The 20,857-nt window shown below is 37.8% G+C and overlaps 1 protein-coding gene across 1 annotated transcript; it reads left to right on the forward strand.

Moving 5' to 3' along the window:
* The first annotated feature begins 2,037 nt into the window (after positions 1–2,037).
* Positions 2,038–7,210, forward strand: LOC127792349 (uncharacterized). Its single transcript, XM_052322815.1, has 4 exons — positions 2,038–2,496; positions 2,717–5,528; positions 5,628–6,051; positions 6,619–7,210. Exons 1-4 carry the CDS (start codon positions 2,038–2,040, stop codon positions 7,208–7,210), a joined length of 4,287 nt encoding a protein of 1,428 aa, XP_052178775.1.
* Positions 7,211–20,857: the final 13,647 nt, after the last annotated feature.

Below are 20,857 nucleotides of genomic sequence, written 5' to 3' on the forward strand. Positions count from 1 at the left end.
TTTTTCGAGGGATCTAGCGCTTGATGTGGTGTTTTTCGATTGGTTTAGAGGATAGATTTGGGCTTAAGGGATAAGGACGAGCCGGATATGGTAGGAAATCGGGTCCAAAACGAGTATAAAAGGAGGTTTTCGGCCGAGGGTTCAAAAACAAAAATCGCTCAAATTTCTTGTGTTTTTGCTTGAATCGAGCTTGAGGGATAAGGGGCTTTTGTTCCTTGGGTTGAGGGGATCATTTCTGGAGCATTTGGGAGCGTTTGGTGTAGATTTAGAGGGGTTTTGGAAGCTTGGCCGGAAAACCGAACCGTCGCCACCGCGACCTGCAACTGGGTTTTAAACCCACCTCCGGCCACTTTTTCTGACGATTAAGGGCACCATTGAGGTCGCATTGAAGAGATCTACAAGCCCCTGTAAGAATTTAGGGCATTGGACATCGCCGGAATCGGAGAAGACGACCGGAGAAGAAGACTGTGCGGCGGCGCGTGGCAACCACTCGCGGGACCTCTGGGTGGCGCGTGAGGGCGCGTGAGGTATGGTTTTTCTTTTATTTTAATTTCAGAATTTAGGTAAAATTATTTTAAGAATTATCATGGAAAAATATTTTGTGAAAATTGATGTTAGGTATTTTTAATGAATTTCCGAAGATAGAAATGTTTGAAAAATAAATAAAAATAGAGAAATTGTGGAAAAATAGAAATATTGATTCTAAAGGTCTTAAATGGTGAAATAGGAATCAATTGGGTCATTGGAAGAAGAATTACACAATTTTTGAGGTGTGGCACGTTTTTCGAGGCAAAATCCAGACTTTTCCGAATTAAGGTGAGTGGTTTGATTTTAGTCTTACCTTGACTCGAAAGTGTCTTAAAGTGCTTTTGGTGAGTTCTTGTGAGTATTTGTACGCTCCTAGACTTAGCTTATTTCACAAGGCATTTACTTACATTCGTTGTGTCAATATTGCATTAACTGTTTATTTTTAAAAGTATTGGTGCATGGCGTGTAAATTTTCATATCATATAGGGTCAAGTCTAATTGCATCGTTGGGTCCATATGGGGCGATAAGGGGTCTACTTGAGATTGGGACAATGTTAATCCAGGTGAACGGGTGTCACACTGGGGCACTCGAGGGAATAATGTTAAACCAGGTGAACGGGTGTCACGACGGTGCACTCGAGGGATTAACGTTGGACCAGGTGAACGTGTGCCACAGTGGGATATTCGAGGGATTAAGTATGTCAAGGTGATATCTCGAGTTAGATGTGTCTTGCATGTTGTCGTATAGTATGCCATGCTCGTATGTCTTTATGCATTGTACATCTGTTTCATGCCTTCACTTAGATGGTTTATCATCTAACATGGGTTATGCCCCTGGAACATTCAACGTTCCAGTCAGGGACAGCTGCGAGGTCGAGGACACGGCCGGTGAATCTGTGGTGTTTATTTGATAATTGTTGTATTACTTTGGAAACACTAGTATTTATAATGTTGTATGTATGAGCAACCGCTCGACGGTGCTGTAATCGTTAGTATCAATGTTGTATACACATATCGGTATGGGAACATTTTGTGTGTAACACGTGGTGGGCCACGTCATTTTGATTAATTAAGTATTCCGCTGTGTTTAATTTATCTCGTTCAGTTAAGATTTGTTATTTCTAGCTAAATGAGTAAGACTGGAACTCTCGGGGTATATATCTGCATGAGGAGTGGTTCTTTGATCACCGCGGGAGCCGGATGTAGTTTTACGACGGGTGTTTCATCTGCATGCGAAGATTGTGCTCACAGGCGCCGCGGGTATCAAAAAAAAAAAAAAGAAACCCCGGGAATTTCCTTATAGTGACATGCCTGTATAGGGCGGGGTGTTACAATTGGTATCAGAGCCCTAGGTTAAAACCCTAGGATGACTAGGCTAGGTTATTGAACTTAGCACGGTTAGGTTTGTTAACTTAGAACAGGAATATGGATTCTAGGTGTCATAAGAAAACTTTAGGAAACACTTGTTTGAGGTTTCTGAGAAAAATCTTTGTGTATTATTAGTAGAAAATGGTGGATCAAGTACTGCTGACACATTGGGCAAATAGGATCGAAGCTCGAGGAAACCCGCAAAATGAGGACATGAATGTGTTTTTGCTTGCAATGGAGGAAATTATTGATGATGTGCCCCCTAGTTACCGACAGATGGTGGATTTATCAGAGTTTCAGATCGGATTTCTTATTGACCAGCTGGAGGGGGAATGGAAGACTTTTGCGCAATGGTTGTGGCAAGACTGGGAAGACGACTCTCTACGTGAATTCTGCGCAAGAATGCGGAACGAGCATCAGGATCTACTCGGGGACGTTATGGATGAGGAGGAACAGGCAGAGATTGCTGCAAATCTCGCGGATGAGGTCATAGATATTAGCTCTGATGAGGAATCAGATGAGGAATCTCAGGAAGTCCAAGATGATGACGAAGGACCCCCGGTAGCATCCGACAGTGACGGGGACCACAAGGAGTCATGGGTCTGGAGGCCGAAGAACTACTGAGTAGGGCCGAAGAGATAGTTGTTGGACGAAGCGATATGTAAATATAATATAAAATAAAATAAGATGTTATGTCTATTCTCCTTTTCGGTTGTACTAAGTTGTTCTGTTTGTGGGATATTATAAAGAAATAAAACTGTCCCCTTTGTGTAGAAACAATCTTGTCTTGAGTATAATCTATTTCCGTGATTCACTTCAGATGGTGAATACACGAAGGCTACGGGACGCAGCTCATAATGTAAGTGGAAGAAGAGAAGGAAATAATCTCGAAGATCAGGATGATCGCAGGAATCACTCAGGAGGAAACAGAAGATACGTCGGGGAATCGAGCTCCAGTGAGGACCGATTTGAGCGAATGGAGCGATTTTTAGAAAATATGCTAACATACGTGAGTCGAGAGGAGCCTACGCGGCACACGACCACAGCTTTGGAGCGATACCGACATTTGAGACCCCCTGTGTTCAAAGGAAGGACAGGCGATGATCCTAGCTCAGCCGAGTATTGGCTGGAGCAGACCGAGAAACTACTTCAACATCTCCAATGCAGTGAAGAGGAGAAGGTGAGGTGTGCAACCTACACACTGGAAGAAGAAGCAGGTCGGTGGTGGCAGTCTACCGAACGATCATTAATAAGGTCTCAACAGGAGCGTGAAGCTGAGAATGAGGATGTACCAACCTATACTTGGGCGGGATTCAAGGAGGAGTTTAACGCCAAGTATTTTTCCAAGAGTTGGAAGGAAGAAAGAATTTGGGAGTTTATGAGGCTCAAGCAGACAGGAGAGATGACTGTGAGTCAATATGATAATCGGTTCATTCAACTGATTAAGTATGTACCCATGTATGAGACTGACGAGAGTCAGAAGGCACAAAAGTTTGTTTCAGGACTACAAGAACATCTCCAGCAAGTTTTAAGTGGATGGGACGTTGAAACTTACAAAGAAGCATTGCACCGAGCTTTGACCATTGAGAGAAATCTGACACGAGCCAAGATCATCAAGACAGAGGAAGGAAGTAAGAGCGGTAAACTAGGCAGTCCGACGACTCAACCAAGGGATGACGGGAAGTGTCCTCGATGTAAGAGGAAACACCCTGGGAAGAGATGTGTCTTGCGGTGCTATGGATGCGGCGAAGAAGGTCACATTGGGAGAAATTGCCCAAAGATCAAAGCAATGCCCCAGGTTGGGAATCAGGGAAAGGTGGTGTGTTACAATTGTGGTCAACCAGGGCATATCTCGCGCGATTGCTCAAAAAGACAGAAGATGGAACCACCGAGTGGAAGTGCACAAAATGTTCGTCCAGGCCGAGTGTACAATCTGACTTGTGAGGACGCTGAGGCCGATCCTGCAGTTATTGAAGGTACACTGTTCTTTTCGAATATTCCAGCTCATGCTTTAATTGATCCAGGTGCTACGCATTCATTTGTGTCGCATGCATCATTAGAAGGTTTAAAATTAGAACCTAAGGAATTGGGTTATCAAATGGTAATAGCCACTCCTATGGGTTCAACTCTAAGAACTGCAGTGGGGTGCCGCGAGTGTATTTTTAGTATGGGATCGGAAAGTTTTAAGATTGATTTAGTGGTATTAGACATTCAAGATTTCGACATAATTATCGGTATGGATTTCCTATCGCTACATGAGGCTAAAATAGATTGTAAGAGTAAGACCGTGAGCTTACCCAAGCTTAACAGAGAATGGGTGGTGTTCCAGGGTCAAAGTAGGAAGACTAAGAGAGAAAATGGCGTGATTCTACACACATTGCAATCAGCCAAACCCGAATCAGGAAAGAAAAGTCTCAAGTTGGAATCAGTGAGGGTCGTGAATGAGTATCCTGAGGTATTTCCTGAGGAATTACCAGGATTACCTCCCCAAAGAGAAATTGAATTTTCGATAGATCTTATACCAGGTACACAGCCAATATCCATACCTCCGTACAAGATGGCCCCAGCTGAGATGAGGGAATTGAAGGAGCAATTACAGGACTTGACCGACAAAGGATTTATCAGACCAAGTGTGTCACCCTGGGGAGCTCCGATATTGTTCGTGAAAAAGAAAGATGGTACCCTACGTATGTGTACTGACTACCGACAGTTAAACAAGGTAACCATAAAGAATAAGTACCCTTTGCCTAGGATTGAAGAGTTGTTTGACCAACTCCAAGGAGCTAGAGTATTTTCTAAGATAGACCTTCGGTCTGGATACTATCAAATGAAGATCAAACCGGAAGATGTACCCAAGACTGCGTTTCGGTCACGGTATGGTCACTACGAATATCTAGTGATGCCGTTTGGATTGACCAATGCACCTGCTGCATTTATGGATTTAATGAACCGAACGTTTAGACCATACCTGGACAAGTTTGTAATAGTGTTCATAGATGACATTCTGATATACTCTGCAAGTGAGAGTAATCATGAAAAACATTTAAGGATAGTCTTGCAGACTTTAAAAGACCACAAATTGTACGCCAAGTTCTCGAAATGTGAATTTTGGCTTACTCAAGTAGCATTTCTTGGACATATAATTTCTGCAGAAGGTATAGCTGTCGATCCAGCAAAGATAGAAGCAGTTCAAAAATGGCAAGCACCTAAGACCGTTGGGGAGATCCGAAGTTTTCTTGGACTAGCTGGATACTATAGAAGGTTTGTAGAAGGGTTTTCAAAGATATCGGCTCCACTTACTCGATTGACGCAGAAAGAAGTTAAATTTGAATGGGATGCTAAATGTGAGCAAAGTTTCCAAGAACTTAAGGCACGATTAACCACGGCACCGATTCTAGCAATGCCAACGGAGGCAGGAAGGTTTGTGGTGTATAGTGATGCTTCGGGAATAGGGTTGGGATGTGTTCTAATGCAATATGAAAAAGTAATCGCTTACGGATCTCGGCAATTGAAAAGACATGAGCAGAACTACCCAACTCACGACTTGGAATTAGCAGCTATAATTTATGCTTTGAAGTTATGGAGACATTATCTCTACGGGGTACAATTTGAGATTTTTACGGACCATAAAAGTTTGAAGTACATATTTTCTCAGAAAGAGTTAAACATGAGACAAAGAAGATGGATGGAGTATTTGAAGGATTATGATTGTACCATCTCCTATCATCCAGGAAAGGCGAACATAGTTGCAGACGCTCTTAGCCGAAGAAGCTCCGAAATTATGGCTAACATGATGATCGAGGAATTTAGCCACCTAACAGTAGGTGTTAAGCCTAAACCAATCAAGGGATATATGGCAAATCTGACAATTCAACCTGATGTGGTGAATCAAATCAAATCAGCTCTTCAGTCAGACACAAGAAGAAGTCAGTGGATAGATGAGAACGATCAAGTTAAAGCACCTGAATTCAGTTACCATGGTGGTATACTTCGATTTCAAGGAAGAACATACGTGCCAAGGGATCAGGGTCTAAGACAAGTTATCTTGGGAGAAGCTCATCGGGCAAGATACACAGTACATCCCGGATCAACAAAAATGTATAAGGATCTTAGGGAAATTTACTGGTGGCCAGGAATGAAGAAGGACGTGGCACGGTACGTGGCACAATGTGATACCTGTCAACGTATCAAAATTGAGCATCAGCGTCCGGGAGGAAAATTACAACCATTGGACATTCCCGAGTGGAAATGGGATCACGTCACTATGGATTTTGTAACCAATCTACCTCGAAGTCCCAAAGGAAATGATGTTATTTGGGTAATAGTGGATCGACTGACCAAGTCGGCACATTTCTTGCCTATTAAGATAGGGCAACCGACTCACGCTCTGGCTCAGCTGTACATTGAGGAAATAGTACGATTGCATGGAATACCTGCAAGTATAGTGTCAGATCGAGACCCACGATTTACGTCAAGATTTTGGGAAAGTTTCCACAAGTGTATGGGAACACAATTGAAGCTCAGCACAGCTTATCACCCTCAGACTGACGGACAGTCCGAGCGGACAATTCAAACGCTCGAGGACATGTTGAGGGCATGCATTTTGGAATTCTCGGGAAGTTGGGAAAAACATCTACCGTTGGTAGAATTTGCCTACAATAACGGGCACCACAGCAGCATTGGAATGGCTCCCTACGAGGCATTATATGGGCGAAAATGCAGAACACCACTCTGCTGGGTAGAAACTGGAGAAGTAGGATTAGTGGGACCCGAGATTGTTCAGACTACTACTGAGAAGATTAAGCAAATACAAGAGAAAATGAGGATAAGTCAAAGTCGTCAGAAATCGTATGCTGATCAACGAAGACGGAACTTGGAATTTTTGGTCGGTGACAAGGCATACTTAAAAGTCTCTCCATTTAAATCCGTGATTCGAGGAAAAAGGAAAGGGAAATTAAGCCCAAGATTCATAGGACCCTATGAGATTTTGGAGAAAATTGGATTAGTGGCTTACAGATTAGCTTTACCTGTGGCATTATCAAATATCCACGACGTGTTTCATGTGTCTCAACTACGGAAACATGAGCCAGACCCTACGCAGGTACTTCGAAATGAGACCATTGAGATACGAAATGATCTAACGTACCCTGAGGAACCAGTTCGAATCTTAGATCAAAGGGATCAAGTCTTAAGGAACAAGGTTATTCCCTTAGTGAAGGTACTATGGGGTAATCATGACGAAGAAGAGGCAACTTGGGAACGTGAAGAAGAGATGAAGATTTCCTATCCGCATTTATTTAACATTGTAAATTAGTAATTTCGAGGACGAAATTTCTTTTTAGAGGGGGAGGATGTAATACCCAGTATTAAATATCAAGAGAAGTTTTGGAAGTTATGGGATCAAAATGAAATTTACAATAGTTTCGGGCCTAAGTGCAATATGCTAACATAAACAGAAGGCGAGGGACTGTGTCAAGTGGATCAACAAAGGTCAAAATGGTTCAAATAAGCAATACTCAACACAATCAAGGGACTTTCAAAGGATTGAAGTCAAAAGCACGTAATTAGGAGCACCCGGGCAAAAGTGCAATTTTTGTAAACTGCCCGAGGGAGATCAAGATGACAAGTTTTTCAGAAATTCCAAAGGGAAATAGGAAATATACAACCTGAGGGTAATTGTGAAGGTGCTAGATAGTCTAGGGGTATCAGGAAATAAAAGAAAATTCAATTAAAAGTTGGCTGGGGGCTAAAATGCAATTTTTGAAAATTGCTTGGTGTGAAACCGACCGGCCGCCTATGGCCGCCGGCGGCCGCCTCTGGGGCATCGGGCAGGTCACCCGGAGGCTCTAGGCTAGCCTCCAGGCGACGACGAGGCCGTTGGGAGCTACCATTGGCCGGAAAATGGCCTTGATGTGATCGGAATTAATGGCCAAAAGATTTCCGATTTGGCCGAATTTTTCGAGGGATCTAGCGCTTGATGTGGTGTTTTTCGATTGGTTTAGAGGATATATTTGGGCTTAAGGGATAAGGACGAGCCGGATATGGTAGGAAATCGGGTCCAAAACGAGTATAAAAGGAGGTTTTCGGCCGAGGGTTCAAAAACAAAAATCGCTCAAATTTCTTGTGTTTTTGCTTGAATCGAGCTTGAGGGATAAGGGGCTTTTGTTCCTTGGGTTGAGGGGATCATTTCTGGAGCATTTGGGAGCGTTTGGTGTAGATTTAGAGGGGTTTTGGAAGCTTGGCCGGAAAACCGAACCGCCGCCACCGCGACCTGCAACTGGGTTTTAAACCCACCTCCGGCCACTTTTTCCGACGATTAAGGGCACCATTGAGGTCGCATTGAAGAGATCTACAAGCCCCTGTAAGAATTTAGGGCATTGGACATCGCCGGAATCGGAGAAGACGACCGGAGAAGAAGACTGTGCGGCGGCGCGTGGCAACCACTCGCGGGACCTCTGGGTGGCGCGTGAGGGCGCGTGAGGTATGGTTTTTCTTTTATTTTAATTTCAGAATTTAGGTAAAATTATTTTAAGAATTATCATGGAAAAATATTTTGTGAAAATTGATGTTAGGTATTTTTAATGAATTTCCGAAGATAGAAATGTTTGAAAAATAAATAAAAATAGAGAAATTGTGGAAAAATAGAAATATTGATTCTAAAGGTCTTAAATGGTGAAATAGGAATCAATTGGGTCATTGGAAGAAGAATTACACAATTTTTGAGGTGTGGCACGTTTTTCGAGGCAAAATCCAGACTTTTCCGAATTAAGGTGAGTGGTTTGATTTTAGTCTTACCTTGACTCGAAAGTGTCTTAAAGTGCTTTTGGTGAGTTCTTGTGAGTATTTGTACGCTCCTAGACTTAGCTTATTTCACAAGGCATTTACTTACATTCGTTGTGTCAATATTGCATTAACTGTTTATTTTTAAAAGTATTGGTGCATGGCGTGTAAATTTTCATATCATATAGGGTCAAGTCTAATTGCATCGTTGGGTCCATATGGGGCGATAAGGGGTCTACTTGAGATTGGGACAATGTTAATCCAGGTGAACGGGTGTCACACTGGGGCACTCGAGGGAATAATGTTAAACCAGGTGAACGGGTGTCACGACGGTGCACTCGAGGGATTAACGTTGGACCAGGTGAACGTGTGCCACAGTGGGATATTCGAGGGATTAAGTATGTCAAGGTGATATCTCGAGTTAGATGTGTCTTGCATGTTGTCGTATAGTATGCCATGCTCGTATGTCTTTATGCATTGTACATCTGTTTCATGCCTTCACTTAGATGGTTTATCATCTAACATGGGTTATGCCCCTGGAACATTCAACGTTCCAGTCAGGGACAGCTGCGAGGTCGAGGACACGGCCGGTGAATCTGTGGTGTTTATTTGATAATTGTTGTATTACTTTGGAAACACTAGTATTTATAATGTTGTATGTATGAGCAACCGCTCGACGGTGTTGTAATCGTTAGTATCAATGTTGTATACACATATCGGTATGGGAACATTTTGTGTGTAACACGTGGTGGGCCACGTCATTTTGATTAATTAAGTATTCCGCTGTGTTTAATTTATCTCGTTCAGTTAAGATTTGTTATTTCTAGCTAAATGAGTAAGACTGGAACTCTCGGGGTATATATCTGCATGAGGAGTGGTTCTTTGATCACCGCGGGAGCCGGATGTAGTTTTACGACGGGTGTTTCATCTGCATGCGAAGATTGTGCTCACAGGCGCCGCGGGTATCAAAAAAAAAAAAAGAAACCCCGGGAATTTCCTTATAGTGACATGCCTGTATAGGGCGGGGTGTTACAGGCAAGCCTCAAGGATGAAAACTTCATAATTAGGGTGCTTGCTAGCACCTTATCTGAAGTGATGAATTGATCATCAATAGCTTTTAGCAAGTCTTGGACCTTTTCATGCTGATCGATAGAACCACGTATACCAGCAGAAATTTGATCTTAATGAACATCACACTAAGGTGATTAGATCGCTCCCAGCATTCATAAAGTGTGATGTCTGATGCAGTACAAGTATCAGTGATTACTGGTTTTTCGTCTTTCCTAATAGCATGTTTAATGTCCATCCACCCTAAATGAAGAAGAATTCCCTCCTTCCATATCTTAAAGTTATCACCTGTTAATTCAGGAATATCGCAACGAATATCAAAGAAATTAGCAAGTTGTGAAGCTACATAAATATCATAAATTCTTATGTCAAAATTTGAGGTCTAATTAAATAAATTGTATGTTTTACCACTGTAAATCATACATGAATGAATCTAATGACATAAAAATTGTCTATGGGCTAAATTTTTAATTCAAGCAGATTCATATGTTTCTTATGATAGAATTATCAAATTATGTACTCAATTTAAGATTTATGGGTACATTAATTCTATCAAAGTAAACTCTATGATAAAACCATCAAATTATATTCTAACTCGTAATTCCTATGGGAATATTATGAGAATAATTTGATATTTATCATAATTAATTATATAAATATAATAAAAGTTTTTGTGGGATAAAATTTATTATATTAAGTATAATTAATTACAATTAATGTTTATGAATCTTCATGCGATCCCAAATAAACATAATATATAATTTTATTTAATTAAGGGTGTTGTGGCTAATTCTTAATTAATTAAAATTATATGGATCACTAGACATTTAAATATTATGCATAAAACTAAATTTTATGCAAATAATCTAAATTGCATGATTTAACTATGCACAATATGTTATCTCATGCATAAAAACAATATTGCATAATTAAATCATAATATTATGCACATATTATTTTAATAAATTTATTCAACATATTGCATAAATTAATATATACTGAATAAATTTAACTCATGCAAATAGGTTGAAGCAAATAATCACAAAATTTCTGTAATTTTTTTTTTTTTATAACAGAAATGGGCCAGTAGCTATTCTCAATTTTGCAAGCCTAATAATGGGTTAAACATGTCTCCTAATATTTAAAACATTAAATGGCCCATGAATGAAATAGGCCCAATAATAGACCAAGTCCAACAGCCCACTCAATTGTTAAATTAAAATATAAGCCCACTTAAATAAAACATCAGCCCATGAAATTAGGCCCTAATTAAAAACACAAAAGGCTGAGCCCATCTCTCTTGGGCCCACGAAAAATCACTCAACTAAATGGCCCAATTGAAGTACCAGCCCAGCCATCCTTGAGGCACTAACTATTGAACAGTGTCATTTTCAACCTCCAATCAGGTCATTTTGACCCGGTTTCAACCCGTTTTGAAGACCCAGTTAAATCTCACGATTTTTAGCCATAAAAACTGATAATTTAAATTGCAGAATGCTCACAAAATAACTTCCCAAATATTTCTAAACTTAAATCATCGAAATATTTCATAACCGTGTAGATCTAATCAAAACTTCAACATATATTCTTGCTAGAAAAATTTTCAGAATACTGAAAATGTCAAGGCAGAGGCAAACAATGGCTCTAATATCAACTGTTAGATATATATAGATGATCTAGCATGCTACGAACACCAAAAATAGCATTTAGATCATTGTGAAAAAATAAATGAAAGTTACCTCTAGCCATTGTCGTTTTCTTTAATTTTTGTATTAGCTCTTCTAAGCTCTCAAACACCCCAAGTAATGGTGTATGATGAAGAGAAGAGATGATGAACTTAGGGACCAAAATCATGAATTTATACTACATTCTTCCATCAAGAATATACATATTTTACCATTTTATAACTCAATCAATAAGTATAATCGTGGAAATATAATCATGAAAACTGTTGGGCCACATAAATTTAAAGAATTCATTTACAATCCACAACCATAATAATGGAAAAACATTTGGGTCACCTTAAGGAACTTTACATGTATTTGTGACTTGTTAATAGTATTTTGACTCTAAATGGGTATTGGATCTAATATATATATATTATTGTCATATTTGAAATCTAATCAATTCCATTTGTATCGACCAGTACATGCCATACCAAAAGAAATTTGGTACAAATTTGAAATCTTATTGTTTCATTTGATAACATGGTGGAATGTTTTAGTTTAGATTTTGTTGTCATGTAAATTATATATTTACTATTTAACATAATGCATATCCCAATATTTTCTTAATTTTAACATACCCAAAGCTAATTAATCATTTTTGCTCAATCCCTATAGTAATGTTGAAATCTTATGAAGTTGGCTGGGTTAATAATTGAGTAATGTGAGATAGAGCAGAGATGTACAGACACTTCTACATGGGTGATGCATAATAGGGGAGACCAATACTCATTGGAAACTATCAAATGCTTGTTGGACCCTCATCTATTGTGTCCTGTTATATTTTAATTGTTTACATTTTAAAGACACTTTGTTGCACCTCTGTTGAAACTTGATTGTGCTTCACCTAAGCAAGTTAAAATGAGATTATAAGTTAATAATAAAGAAAAGTAAAACTAACTACAAAATGAACACAGAATAGAGTTTGTAAAGTTAGATATTAACAACATTTTAATAGCATTATTTATTATTGTATAACATATCAGTAAAGTTTTTACACACACTTAAAATATATTACTTATTATTTACAAAGCCATCCTAATCACAATATATCTTATTAATTTTAACATAGCAAAAGCTAATTAATCCTTTTTGTTCATTGCAAAGACAAATACTTTTCCATTAGATATAAAATGACAAATGTAATGACTTTGGGTTTTACTTGTTTGCGAAAAGCTTAGCAATAACGAAGAGGCTTCTAAACTTTAGTTATGAAAACTACCTCCTGTGAGAAAAAGGTGTTATTAGTTACTAGCTATTTTGTAAAACTTCTAGAATTTACCCTTTTTTTTAATGAGAAATTACAAGTTTCTTCTTGTTGCCTCATAAAAGTAAGAGAAATATAAAAATGGGAGTTGGAAAATGAAATTGAGAGAGAAAGTGAGGGAGAGGGTCAGAGAGTGAGAGAGAGAAAGATGTTGAGAACAGATAGAAAATGGATCCTAAAGAAGTTAGAGATAATAGCGATGGAATACGAAGATCATGTTTTGGTAAGCATGACTAAACCACACTTCTCATTTGCAGTTTGAAAATTTCTATATGCTATCATCAATTAGGTTTTGATCTTTTGTTTTACATGAATGACTGGTTGGGTCAAGATTATTTGTGCAAGAAATATGTTATTTTCTCAGTCTTTTTCAATGGTTAAATCCACCTTATTTGTACAGTTTTTGTGTCAATCTCGTTCATTTTCATGTAGGTATATGATTTGTACACTCTTTTAGCTCCCAGTAGAAGATCCAATAGTGAGAGTTTCAAGTCGTTTACTTATTAGACTAACCATATTTCGGACAACACTTCTTTTCTGCCTTTAACCTTTTTGCCAACTACCCCCACAAACCCATCAAAACCCAAAGAACATATTCTTACAAAGATTTGTATGGGTCCCTTTGTATGTTGTACAATTGTTTCTACCTATTTTAAAAAAAAAAAAAAAAAATCACCATCGTCCCATCTATTGATACAACTTAGTAATTTCTTTTTTCATATGTTCAACTAGAATGGAACCGTGGTCACCCCAGACTCTCTTGCCTCTATCTTGCTATCTTATTACATTTAAGTCTTTTCGGATAGTGTTCCATTAGAGTTTCTTCTCTTGTTTCATTAAATCAAAGTATCATCGCTTGTATTTTGTTTTTTACATGAAGGTCATTTGAGCAAAATTTGAAGGAGACCCTCACATCATATGTTTGAAATTTAACAAAATAATTGTTGATAAACCTGTGAACAATCACACTCCCAATACTATAGCAGTACCAATGATCTAAGAAATACCAAATAAAACGAAGATATGAAAATGAATGCAACACACTCAACACAACAGAAATCAGAAATCGAACAAGGCATATATGTGTTCGGATTCGAAAGAATCCTACTCACGGCAGGGGTTCCGCCCCTAGTCAATCCACTAGCGATAATCAAGGGATTTACAGTAATATACGCACAAGATCCTCACAACAACTCACAAATTAGAAACCATAACAACGAGAAATGCAAAAGAGTACAATGCTCAAAACTCGAGCAACCCAGCACTCGTACCTCACCAATCTCTCACAAAAACCACCCCAAGTGATACATACTAACCGTGAGACAAGATTGGAAACACCTTGCAGTTCGTTCATCCATTTTGATCATCGAGTGCCTTCCTAATCGTGCTGATCGAGCTTTTCCCGTGCACTGTTCTTCTTCTTTCCCAATTAAGGCTTCTATTCGTGTGTTTGTGTAAAGCAAAGAGAAGCTTTCTTCTAATTTCCCCAAATCTCACCCATATATATATGCGGTCCAAAGACATGGATGGGATAAATGGGTTTGACACAATAAACTTAGACTTGGGCTTTAAATAAGAAAACCCAATCCAAATCATTTTGAATCACAAATCCTAACAATAATTCATGAGGATTATGATGAATTTATTAAGAAATTATTAGCTTCTAAGATAGGTGGTAGCTCTAACAAATTGTCATTAATTTGGTGATGAGATGGGTGAAACTGAAACATTAATGCCTTTTCCTTCCTCAACCATTTCTTAGGGCACCTGTGTTTGGTGATGAGTAGTCACTAATAACGCTGCCACTAGCTAATTTATTACAAGTATGTAGCGTCTGACTTTTAAACTGTAACCAAGCCCATGTTTGGTAGGGAGTAGTCACTCTGTTATCTATGTATTTGTGACCTGCTATTAGCTTTCCACTATAAAAAAATTGGCATTTAGCGACGGTTATTAACCGCCGCTAAGTTAGCCATCGCGGAGCGTTTAGTGACGATTTTCAGCAACCGCTAGAATAACCGCCGCAAAATAAGTGATTTAGCAGCGGTTTTTATAATATTTAGTGGCGGTTTTGAAAACGCAGCAAAAAATTTAAAAAATAATTAAATTTTTAATTTTAGAGGGGATTTCGAAACTACCCCAAAAATTCATAAAAAAATTAAATTTTTAATTTTAGCGGCAATTTCAAAACTGCCGCAAAAATTAAAAATTTAATTTTTTAATTGCCCACGCGGGCCAGCCCAACTCGTGCCCGATCGCCCAGGCCTAGCCTGCGCGCGTTGGCCCTTGCGTGCCACATGGCGATGCTAGAAATTAAATCCCAACGCCTTCCCCTCCCTAAGTTTCGAATCCAGGATCTCAAGTACGCACGCACGCACTTGAACCGCCTGGTCTGCGAATCCCCCTTGACACATATGCACATATATATATATATTATATACTAATCTAACAACTAATTTTCAGAATTATATGGAGGAGGACAGCGACATGCATGCTCGTCACAGCCATGGCCACTTTCCCATAGCCAGGATTGGTTACTAATGAAGTTGACCAACTCTGCCTTAGCAAGCAACACAAGATCCTCAGTGCAGAGGACATACTTTGGGAAATGGAGGGAATGGGTTTTGATGACTACATTAAGCCTCTCACACTTTATCCCAATCGTTATTGGCAACTTAGAGTGAGCTTGACCAGGTGTTGGTGCCCCCCACGACTAGCAACCAGGTAGCCCCTTCTTTGGTCTGTGAGCAAGCAAGAGTTATCAATACACAACTAGGTGCATCAATTGGATCGAGGACAAGATTAAGTAGGCAAACTCATGGTGGAACCAGCTCCTCCTCCTCTAGGCAAGCTTTGTGTCCTAACAGAAAATCACTCTATTATCTATGTATTTGTGACCTGCTATTAGGTTTTAGACTCTAAATGGGGTTTGGCATAGATATCTATATATATATATTTTGGAGTTTTGAGTTATCTTAAAGACACTTCGTTGCACTTCTGTTGAAACTTGATTGTGCATCACTTAGGCAAGTTAAAATCAAATTATAAGTTAATAATAAAGCAAAATAAAATCAACTACAAAATGATCACATAATAGAGTTTGTAAAGTATAGATATTAACAACATTTTAATTGCATTATTTATTGTATAGCATATTAGTAAATATTAAAAACCACTCTTGCACAAACGTGGTGATTCTACATTGGTTGAAACTTTCCATTGGGATTAGCAACTTCCTAATAAACTTGTTGTGTCGCTAGTCCTGGTCACGAGTTACAATAAATTGGGGATACAAATAAAAAAAGGAACAATGAAAAAGCTTAATAACTCTCATTGAGCCTCGTGGTTTTATATTCACAAGACCCGCAAATAATGTTTTACACTACAACTTCAATTTCATAGAAAGGGGTGAATAGTGTGAAAGTAGTAGTGTTTTTTCTTAAATGAAAAAATAATATGTAGCATTTAAAAAACTTATAGGCATAACTAGGGAAAGAGTATTAGTGGTTTTAAATGGTGTTGTTCTATCCTTGGCATTGTGATTTACAATTTGGAAGTCGGACGCTACATACATTTATTAAATCAACTACTGGCATCATTAACGGTGACTACTCCCTACAAAACTCAAGTACCCTAACAAACGGTTGAGAAAGGAAAAGCCATTAATGTTTCATTTTCATCAATCTCATCACCAAATTAATGATATTTTCTTAAAGCTACCACGTATCTTAGAAGCTAATAATTTCTTAACAAGTTCATCATAATTGTAAAGCATTATTTTATTAAATTCCAAACATAAGATGTGAGGGGTCTCCTTTGAATCTTGGTCAAATGAACTTTGTGTAAAAATCAAATTACGAGAGATGATTCCTCTTAAGATTATGACTAATGGAACATTACCCAAAAAGACTAAATATAATCAAGTGATATTTAAAATATGGCAAGGATAGATGTAAGAGAGTCAGTGTGACCAAGAATACATTCCTATACAAACAAGCATGCAATTTAGTTTAACATATGGAAAAAGAAATTAGTAAGTTATATCAACAAATGGGACAATGGTGAAAAAAAAAAAAGTTAGAAACAATAGTCCAACATTGAGACACACACCAATCCTTGTAAAAATATGTTCTTTTGGTTTTCTGGGGTTTATGGGGGTAGTTAGTGAAAAGGTTGAAGGTGAAAAAGAAGTGTTGTAGGGAATATGGTTAGTCTAAATCTAAAAAGTATACGACCTAATGCTCTCACAATTGGATCTTCAACTGGAACTGAAAAAGTATACAAATTGTATACTTAATGCAATGAATGAGATTGACCTCAAATTTGTACTAAATAAGAAGGATTTAGATATTGGAAAAAAGTGAGAACATAACATATTTCTTGCACAAATAGTCTTGACCAAGCCAGACATTCATGTAAAAAAAAAAAAAAGATCAAAACCCGATTGATGATAACATGGAGAAATTTTCAATATGCAAATGAGAAGAATGGTTTAGTCATGCTTACCAGAACTTGATCTTCGTATTCCATTGCTATTATAGTAGTCATTTTGAACAATATAAAACTCGCAATATTGATTCTTGGTTATAAGCATATTCCCTCCTTGCTAGTTTAATAATTTAAGAATTGGAAATTCTCTTGACAATAATGATTCTAGTTTACTTCACACCAGTTGATATACTGATCTTATTTTGTACATGTTAATGTCACTTGGGTACATTTTCATCTAATATTTTTTTAGTCTAAAATCTAAATATTTTAATGTCACTTAAGTTCTTAGGTTCTGTTTGATTAGTAAATATTTCAGTTTAATAGTAAATATTTTTTTTGTACATTTTCAAAACAAATTTGATTGAAAATTGAATTGTTATCTTTTCATTTGACCATAGGGTGGAATATTTTAGTTTAAATTTTTTTATCATATAAAATATATATTTACTATTTAACATAATTGTTGCGAAAAAACTACAAAACAAAAGGTTAGTGCAAAACCAAAATCGAACTAGATTTAATCGAAAATAAGAACACGAAGAATAGTAAGGAAAAAACTCCTTGTCAAATCGTTCTAGACTCAGATCTAGTGTCCGTTCACCACTTTGGTAACGCCAACAAATAGAGACCACAAAGCAACAAAGAAACCCCCAAACCATAAGCCTAGAAAAATCCCCAACACCTCTCGGACGAATAGAAACAAAGCACTATCTCACCCAAACGATCAAAGCCACACAAAGTAGGTCACCACAAAGGTAGATCGATCACAAAGATAGAGGGTCAAAAGCACAAAGCTAAGAGAGAAAACTTACCGAGAAAGGATGATCGAAATCCCCTAATAAAGCACACTCATCATCAACAAATCGGCCAAGATCAACAAGGAAAGATGCGGCCTCTCAACATGGAAAGAGGCATTGGACCAAGATGGAAATGGAGCCATGGAAGATCAGCCACAAAAGGAAACCACGAAGGAAACAAGGGGGATGCTCAATCGGCCGCCACATAGGGATAAGAAAGGGAAAGAAGTTCCCTTTTATATTGAGAGCCTAGGGCAAGAGAGTAACGGGCTAAGAAAGTGGGCTTCTCCCACTTGACCAAATGGTTGAGGCCCATTTTTCCTCCAAAGTAGGATTACGGCTTGTGGCCCGGACTTCTAAAATGAGCTGCCTAAAACTGGTGATGGACTTGGGTTCTTCAACCCCAGGCCAGAGCCTATGAAGATAAAATCCACTCGAAAAATTGTCACAACCTTGAGCCTTATTCGGAAACATAAACTAACAATAATATTTTCTTAATTTTAACATACACAAATTAAGCTAATTAATCCTTTTTGCTCATTCCACAGAGTAATGTTAAAATCTTAAGAAGTTGGCTTCGTTATTACTAGAATAATGTGGGATAGAGGGGAGAAGTACATGTACACTTCTACATTGGAGATGTACAATAGTGGAAGACACCAACACTCACTGGAAACTATCAAATGCTTCTAAACTTAGCAATAATGAAGAGGGTTCTAAACTTTAGCTATGAAAACTACCTCCTATGAGGAAAAGGTGTTATTAATTACTAGCTATTTTATAAAACTTCTAGAATTTACATTCTTTTGACAAATTACAAGTTTCTTTTTGTTGCCTCATAAAGGTAATAGAAATATAAAAAAGGGAATTGGAAAAAGAAATTAAGAGGGAATTAAAGTAAGGGAGAGTGCCGAAGAGTGAGGGATAGGAAGAAGTTGAAAACAAATAGAAAATGGATCCTGAAGAAGTTCCAAATAATAGCGATGGAATACAAAAATCATGTTCTAGTAAGCACGACTAAACCACACTTCTCACTTGCATTTTGAAAATTGTTCTATGTTATCATCAATTAGGTTTTGATACTTTGTTTTACATGAATGACTGAATGGGTTAAGACTTTGTGTAAGAAATATGTTATTTTCTCACTTTTTTTCAATAGCTAAATCCACCTTATTTGCACATTTTTGGTGTCAATCTCGTTCATTTGCATGTAAGTATACAATTTGTACACTCTTTAAGCTCCTAGTAGATGATCCATTTGTGAGAGTTTCAAGTCATATATATATTTTAGACTAACCATATTTTCTACAACACTTCTTTTTTGCCTTCATCCTTTTTGCCAACTACCCCCCCTCAAACCCCTCAAAACCCAAGGAACATATTCTTACAAGCATTGGTATGTGTCTCTTTGTATGTTAGACTATTGTTTCTACGTTCTTTTTTTTTTCACTATCGTCCCATCTATTTATACAATGTAGCAATTTCTTTTTCCATATGATAAACAAGATTGCAGGCTCGTTTGTGTAAGAATGGATCCGTTGTCACCCTAGACTCTCTTACCTGTATGCTTGCCATCTTTTAAATATCACTTGATTGCATTAAGTCTTTTAGTCATACCCTTACAGTTTCTTCTGTTGTTTCGCGGAATCAGAGGATCATCACTTGTAATTTGAATTTTACACAAAGTTCATTTGAGCAAGATTTGGAGGACACCCCTCACATCATACGTTTGAAGTTTAATATAATATTTTATGATGATTATGATGAATTTATTAAGAAATTATTAGCTTCTAAGATAGGTAGTCGCTCTAACAAAATATCATTAATTTGGTGATGACATGGGTGAAATTGAAACATTAGTGGGTTTTCCTTCCTCAACCTTTTGTTAGGCCACTAGCTGATTTATTATAGGTATGTAATGTCTGATTGCTAAACTGTAACCAAACCCAAGATAGAACTGCATCATTTAAGAATGTCGGTTTCCCGCTCTCCGTCTATCTCTTTCCCTAGTTACGCCTATAATTGTTTTAAAAGCTACATATTATTTTCTTTTTTAAGATAAAACACTTCTACTTTCACACTATTCACCCCTTTTTATGAAATTATTGACACTATCATGTGAAAAATTGCTTGAGGCTCTCTTGAATATAAAACCACAAGGCTCAATGGGAGTTACTAAGCTTTTTTGTTATTCCTTTCTTTTATCTATATCTGCTTTTGACAGTAACTCGCAACTCAGAGGAGAGACAAAGCGAGTTTAATAGGAAGTCACTAGTCCCAAAGGGGAGTTTCAACCAATGTAGAATCTCCATCTTGATCAACTTCCAAGAGCAGCCAAATGTGGAACACCTTTCAAATAAGTTTTGGAACAGTAGTATTTTGTTATATATATTTTTAGGTTCTTGTAAAAAAAGTACTTTCTTATGAAAGGCAACTCATTGATTCTTCCATAAGGGTGAAGATATCATCATTTTTATGTTTCTCATTTTGGGTTCCAAGGTGGTGGCTTTGAGTCTTTCAACATAAGCGACATTTGGTAGCTTGAATGAACTTTTTCGAAGGTTTTGCTTTAGCCTTCTATATATATGCTCTTCCTTTTGCAATTTGACCCACTATTTTTTTTTTTTTTTTTGAGTTTTTCTAGTTAACTAGTAGTTCTTTTGAACACTATAAAACTTGCAATATTGATCATTTATAGGCATAATCCTACCTTATTACAACTAATAATCTAAGAATTGGGCCTCCATGGGCATGGCGCAATGGTGAAGCACAAGGAAGATAACAGGAGCATCAGATGTTCGAATTCTTGTGGCGTCTTGAAATACAAAATTATT

Source organism: Diospyros lotus, chromosome 15, assembly GCF_014633365.1.
Source record: "Diospyros lotus cultivar Yz01 chromosome 15, ASM1463336v1, whole genome shotgun sequence".
Lineage (NCBI taxonomy): Eukaryota > Viridiplantae > Streptophyta > Magnoliopsida > Ericales > Ebenaceae > Diospyros > Diospyros lotus.